The sequence below is a fragment of the Oncorhynchus tshawytscha genome, linkage group LG12, assembly GCF_018296145.1.
Source record: "Oncorhynchus tshawytscha isolate Ot180627B linkage group LG12, Otsh_v2.0, whole genome shotgun sequence".
Classification (NCBI taxonomy): Eukaryota; Metazoa; Chordata; class Actinopteri; order Salmoniformes; family Salmonidae; genus Oncorhynchus; species Oncorhynchus tshawytscha.
Window position 1 is genome coordinate 68,459,860 of NC_056440.1, and position 7,308 is coordinate 68,467,167.

Consider the following 7,308-nt stretch of genomic DNA (forward strand, 5'->3'; position numbering starts at 1 on the left):
ACAGAATGTTCAGGACAGTTACCTTGCCAATTCCTAGAGCTTTGTGAAACACCCCTCAGGTTTCTACCCTCTTATATTTTGGAAGGGTCAATAGAATATTTTTCTAAGTGTTTTCTTTTGATATTTTTATTTTTTACAAGGGATTTTCATGAGAGAGAAAAATCCTGAAATGATTTGTATTCCTTTTCTGACTGTTATATTCTTGTTTTGAGTACCAAGACCAAACTTGAAACTTATGAGAACTATTTGATATCATGTTTGTTTGCTTGTTTTGGACTGTTAGGTCTACTTACAAAATGTGCTGCTCTCAGTTTATTCTGTCCATTTGTATTGTGTTACGTTGATGTGGATGTATAGAATTATTTAGATAAAAATGATTTAGATCCAAAAACTGCACAAAATAAATGATACCATGAAAAATGTTTTCATTTGCTTATTTTTATTCTCAATTTACTATTACCATCACTATTATTGTGTATTTCCTTTAACAATTGTAGTTTTAACATCCTTTTTGTTTAGGAGGCCCACGTTTTTTGTTTGATACCAAATTTTCATGATGCCATATTATGTCATATTGCCAGAGGCAAGAATGGTACTATAGTAAGGGCTCTGTGCCGTTTCATAGAGTATGGCAATATGTTGGTACTAATGTAGTCCAAATTAGGTCTGTTCTAAGGTCACAGCACAGTCCCAGCTCCATCTGTCCCGTTATTGACCACTGAGAGTCAATGGCACTTTGCTGGACTGAACAGTGGCCCAATCACTTACATGCGGCGTATCATTATCACCATGTAGTGATTCCAGTTTCCCTAAATGTTTTTTTTTCTGACACTTTTCTTTTCATTGGGTTGACGCCGCTCGGCCTCCGGACCATCTCCTCACTTCGCCTTGCAAATCAAGTCCACCCTGTTGGAATTTTTCTCCTCCAATCAAAATTCATTCGATTTCCCCGCCCATCACGCGTTTTTCCGTTTCCCCCCTGCCTTGGAACTTCCTTTCCGCCTGTGCAAATCTCGTCGTGAACACGCATCTCTGTCTTTTCCGTGTCAAGTGAGTGTCTTTTAAAGGCAATTTAGGATATACACACCCAGTGAAAATAAGTCCAACACGGAACCATAACGTAGGCATTCCTTTCGAAAATGTGTCTTTACCCCTAACCTAAAATTGGACAGCAAATAATGTATTGGAGAGGAACATGCTAACCAGTTAGCGTGCTACCTAACAGCCTTGACATGTCACCATGTGTACTCGCTCTCACTATTGCCTCAAAGAAACAAGGCCCAAAACTGTAGCTAGCTAAGTGATTGGTAACATTATTCACTAGGGAGTTTTTCAATGCCACATCTTCATATGCTGATTGAATAAATAAGTTATTAGTGACAACATCACTAACTGGAACTTTGTGGACAGTGCGCTAGCGAGCTCGACTAGCTAGCTAATTTGCTAACCTCCGTTATCTAGCCAACGTTACCTAGTTAGCTAATCTGTCAGATGTTTTCAGTAAGGCAATGAGTCCTAGTGTTTGATTAAGATGCCCAACCAACGTGTTTTTTTCTCACTTAGATTCTGGAGAAGGTGTATAAATGTCACTCTTGAAACAAATGCAAAGTAGGCATGTATAGGCCTAGCTACTTGATGATCTGTGGGTATGACATGGACAATTGTTATAATTGTTTCTGCAGGTTATAGGATTATTCTGCGACGTTCCCTTTGAGACGCATGTTTAGTATTTGTCTAAAGTAACTTAACTGTATTGGATTTTTTTTATTTTTATGCCTTGTTTTTTGTTGTTGTAATATGATGTATAACTGCATCATGACCTGTATTGCAGAATGCGTTACGTTGCTGCATACCTACTCTCTGCCCTTGGTGGTAATGCCAGCCCACAGGCTGCGGACATTAAGAAGATCCTGGAAAGTGTTGGCATTGAGGCTGACAAAACACGCATGGAGAAGGTATGCTTAATATCACGTTTGACCTTATCTCAGTGTTGAGTAAAATAAACGCACAACGTGTGTGTTCTGAAAGTTGAGCTCAAACAGAAAACATGCTTGCAATTTCTATGGACCACTAATTTATGACCCCTTTTTTTCCCCCTTCAGGTCGTCACTGAACTCGGTGGCAAAAATGTGGAAGAGGTGATTGCCCAAGGTGAGTTGCAGAACTGTCAATGCATAATCTAAAGTCACTGAAGAGAACACATCTTAGTCCATTCTGGACTAAGCACACTGGTGCTTTAATCTGCTAGACATTTGCTTTGAAACTCTAGCAAGGCTTATCTGCCACTGTATTAGTGTTATTAGTTATTGGTATATACAGCAATATAGTTGTAATTAAATCAGTTAACTGTAATTTTTACAGGCTATGGTAAACTGGCCAGTATGCCAGCAGGTGGTGCTGTGGCAGTGGCCAGCTCAGGTGGAGCTGCTGCTGCTGGGGCAGCTGCCCCCACTGCAGGTGAGCAAATATCAGAGCCCACATGAGTGTTTGAGATCCTTGTCAAGTTAACCTTTTGGATGTCTATCATTTTTCATACCAAACTGGGCTCAATGCCTTCTAATGGGGTGTTAAGTTATAGATATTGATGTGTGGGTCAGCTCAATATCCATTGGGCACTTGGTCAGGCAAGCGAAAGCTTATTTGCCTTTACTAAATACATTGGAAATGTTATAGTAATGACCAGAACTGTCTCAATGCAAACAGCATTAAAACAGTTTCATTGCTAAATGCATGGATTTTCTAATTGGCGGGGATCATTATTTTTATACATCAAGGCTGGTAGAATGGGACCGTTTTAAAAATAGCAGGTCAGTTTCAGATTAATAAATGGCTGATCAGCGCATTACTAGTTCATAAAGGTTAGTTTATTTTGTTTATGAACATGTATTTTGGTAAACTGTTTATATTACTTTCACTATAACTAGCTTTGAATATCTCTGTTTTCGGACAATGTATTTGGTGAAGATGGTATTGTTAATTTATTACTGTGATCTCTTTACAGCTGAGGAGAAGAAGGAAGAGAAGGAGGAGTCTGAAGAGGGATCTGATGACGACATGGGATTCGGCCTGTTCGACTAAACTTGTTAAAAATCTGAAATAAACTTTGTAATTGAGGAACAGGCTAAATGTTTCTTGTATTTTCTGCATTGGGTATTTTGCTTAATGAAAGTTAACTGTTATTTTTTTTTTTTTTTTAGTCTGGACACAGTCGCTGAAGCATTTGGGTGCTGCATAGCTCTTGATCATGACTGTTCCATTACAGTACACAAGTCATTGGATGTCTGCGTCTTCTGTACTGGGGAATTTTGTTAAGAGCCCTGGATGCTCAGTTTGAACATTACCACACATCACTTGCGGCAGTGTTTTGGAAGCAAAAGGACCTTACTTTCATATCAGATAGAAATATAATAAAGGATGTGTTCCCACACAAAAATACAGTATCTCCATGTTACAGTGTTTACAGAAAACAGATTGAAGTTAGTCTACTTACAACCTGTGCTAATTGGCCATCTGCATCCCCTAACGTGTGTAAATGGACCCTACAAAAGGGTTGTCACTGGAAAAATACTATTGGCTGCAACCTAACTGTACAGCAAGTGAATTTAGCATTTGTGAAATTATTTTGGGATATGACAGTAGGGATTTATGTTTATAGAATTTTACCACAATTGAGAATCGATTCAGGTTTAGATGAGTATTTGGCTGTTTAGGCTTCCAGAGCCACATCCCTTGGACTATAAGGGGTACCGTTATATACCTTTAATCAATTTTGGGGCTTGTTGCTGCATTGCAGCCATGTGGAGGTGCAAGTAGTAATTTGCTTGCTATTGTACATTTTGAATCAAATTCTATTTTGGGAATTATAGTCAAGGTGTGTGACTGGTATTGATTGTTGACTAATTTCACTGCTACTACACAATGATTTCGGTAGTTGCTAGTGTGGTAAAAGGTTAAATTCATGGGTAAAATAGCAGATGGCGCTATTTACCCTTCTGCTACTGGCCCTGTCCAGAAACAACCCGTCTCCCTAGGCACTTGTCTTGAATGGGTAGTATAACAAATGTTGGGCTCATGAGTCTGCAGCTACTCTTCCTAAAGTCCACATAAAACATCACAGGCTAATACATACATTAATAGACAAGGACAGAACTACATACACACATTTCAAATTGTATTTGTCACATGCGCTGAAACAACAGGTATTACAGTGAAATGCTTACTTATAAGCCCTTAACCAACAATGCAGTTTTAAGAAAATACCAACAAAAAAAGAGATAATAATAACAAATAATTAAAGAGCAGCAGTAAATAACAATAGCGGGGCTACATACAGGGGGTACCGGTGTCAAGGTAATATGTGCATGTAGGTAGAGTTATTAAAGTGACTATGCATAGATAATAACAGTAGCAGCAGCGTGGAGGGGGGCTATACAAATAGTCTGGGTAGCCATTTGATTAGCTGTTCAGGAGTTTTATGGCTTGGGGGTAGAAGCTGTTTATAGAAGCCTCTTGGGCCTAGACATGGCGCTCTGGTAGCACTTGCCGTGCGGTAGCAGAGAGAACAGTCTGACTAGGGTGGCTGGAGTCTGACAATATTTAGGCCCTTCCTCTGTCACCGCCTGGTATAGAGGTCCTGGATGGCAGGAAGCTTGGCCCCGGTGATGTACTTGGTCGTATGCACTACCCTCTGTAGTGCCTTGCGGTCGGAGGCCGAGCAGTTGCCATACCAGGCACTGATGCAACCCGTCAGGATGCTCTCGATGGTGCAGCTGTAAAATGTTTTGAGGATCTGAGGACCCATGACAAATCTTTTCAGTCTCCTGAGGGGGAATAGGGTTTGTCGTGCCCTCTTCACGACTCTTGGTGTGCTTGGGCCATGTTAGTTTGTTGGTGATGTGGACGCCAAGGAACTTGAAGCTCTCAACCTGCTCCACCACAGCCCAGTCGATGAGAATGGTGCGTGCTCGGTCCTCCTTTTCCTGTAGTCCACAATCATCTCCTTTGTCTTGATCACGTTGAGGGAGAGGTTCTTCAATTAAGTGCCTGTTGTCATTCAAAGGGAGACGACTCCTTCTCATGCACATTTTTTCACTTGAGAAATACTGCACCAAACATCCTAGTCAGATGCAAAATTATGTGACGAAGATCTCCTCTGCAAAAACATGTCAAAATGAATTACAGATTTCTTAAATGATCTTAGATTAATTCTGACTATTTTGAGGAAGTGTATACTGGCTACAGCGTTTGAAAATTGACAAACAGTATTATTGTCGCTTTTTTCTAATTTTTCAAGCGAAAGTATTTTTTAAGGTAGAATAGAAGCACACTCGTTAGGTTCGGCTAGGCGCCAGGCAAATTGAAGCATGCTGACGCCTTAACACAGGTGTCTCAGGAAACAGAGGAGGGAAAGTGCCCCAATCCACATCAATGGGAGTCAGTAGTTTTAAACTCCTCAACGTCCACATCACAGAGGACTTGACATGGATCAACAACACCAAAACTCTTGTCAAGAGGATGCAACAGCGTCTCTACTTCCTGAGGCAGCTAAAGAAATTTGGCATGCCACCCCAGGTCCTCTTCAAATACTACCGCTACACCATCAGAGCGTCCTGACTGGTTGCATCACAGCCTGGTGCGGGAATTGCTCCATCCATGACCACAAGACCCTCCAGCAGGTGGTGAGGACAGCCCAGCACAGGACATCTACATGAAACGGTGCCTGAGGAAGGCCCGCAGCATCATCACGGACCCCACACATATCAGCTAAGAGTTGTTCACTCCATTACCATCGGGCAGACATAATTGGAGCATGAAGTCTGATACCAACAGGCTCAGAGACAGTTTCTATCTACAAGCCATCAGACTGCTGAACACTTGAACTGGTCTGACCACCTGCTCTGATTCTCCACACCTTAGCACACATGCACTCACACACACACCAACACACACAGTCGTGTTTAATTAACTAACCTTGTGGGGACACACAATTAATAACCGTTCAAAATCCTATTTTCCCTAACCACTAAACCAAACCCAGTACATCACTGGGGCCAAGCTTCCAGCCATCCCGGACCTCTATACCAGGTGGTGTCAGAGGAAGGCCCTAAAAATGGTCAAAGACTAAGAATTTATTTGGAAGGTGTATACCATGTGTATCCTGTACATACGACTAATAAAACTTGAAACATTCATGAACATGAAATAACCAGGCCTTGATCTTGAGCCTTGGTATAGTCCATCACCCTTAACGGGTTAGCTGAGATAGTGTCATGTGTTACATTCTACCACCCATGAAGGGTTAGCTGAGGTATTGTGCTGGGCTTTGGACCTGCTCATAAAATGAACAAGGTCCCTGTGAATCAGTTGTTGTTACGCTCCTGCTCATATAAAATTAACCAGAATCAGATGGAAGTTTCACCTAAGGTCCTTGGTTCCGCTGAGGCTTTCACCTCAGCCACCGTGATCAGAGTTAATGGACGTGAAAGTAGCAACCTTGAATCATGTGGAGTTTCCTCCCTCTAAAGTTTCAACTTAATGATTCCCACATTCATTTCCCTACACCACATTCACACCCAGCAGCATCCACCAGTCACACACATACACACATATCAGTACACACTTCTGTATCATGGACAGAACAAGATTTTTTTAAAGAATGCTCACTTCATACACGTATGCCTGTTACGGCTCTCTTCCATCTCCTCCGATGAAGAGGTAGAACAAGGATCAGACCAAAATGCAGCGTGATGATGATTCATTATATATTTTAATGAAGGAAAACCTATACATACAGAAACTACAAAACTACAAAACTAACAAAATGAAATAATGAAAACCGAAACAGCCTATTTGGTGAAATACAAAACACTAAGACAGGAACAATCACCCACGAAAACACTCACAGAATATGGCTGCCTAAATATGGTTCCCAATCAGAGACAACGATAATCACCTGACTCTGATTGAGAACCGCCTCAGGCAGCCATAGACTACGTAGACACCCCACAAAACCCCTAAGACAAAAACACACCACAATAACCCATGTCACACCCTGGCCTGACCAAATAATTAAAGAAAACACAAAATACTAAGACCAAGGCGTGACAATGCCTAACATTCCATACATCAATAATACTTTGCTTCTACTGAGGCAGGCCCTGATATCCTAATGTCACCGCACCAATGTTCTTTAAATGACTTGAGAGATTCTCACATCAGTCACCCACTGGGCACAGACGTCAATTCAATGTCTATTCAACATTGGTTCAACATAATTTCATCAAAATGACATGGAAACAATGTTTATTC

General features: G+C 41.1%; 1 protein-coding gene across 1 annotated transcript; it reads left to right on the forward strand.

The window, feature by feature from the left end:
- Positions 1–904: 904 nt before the first annotated feature.
- On the forward strand, positions 905–3,114 carry LOC112263806 (60S acidic ribosomal protein P2). Its single transcript, XM_024440418.2, has 5 exons — positions 905–1,050; positions 1,832–1,955; positions 2,103–2,151; positions 2,362–2,457; positions 3,002–3,114. The coding sequence occupies exons 2-5, from the start codon at positions 1,833–1,835 to the stop codon at positions 3,076–3,078; spliced, it is 345 nt and encodes a 114-aa protein (XP_024296186.1). The 5' UTR covers positions 905–1,050; position 1,832; the 3' UTR covers positions 3,079–3,114.
- The last annotated feature ends 4,194 nt before the right edge of the window (positions 3,115–7,308 follow it).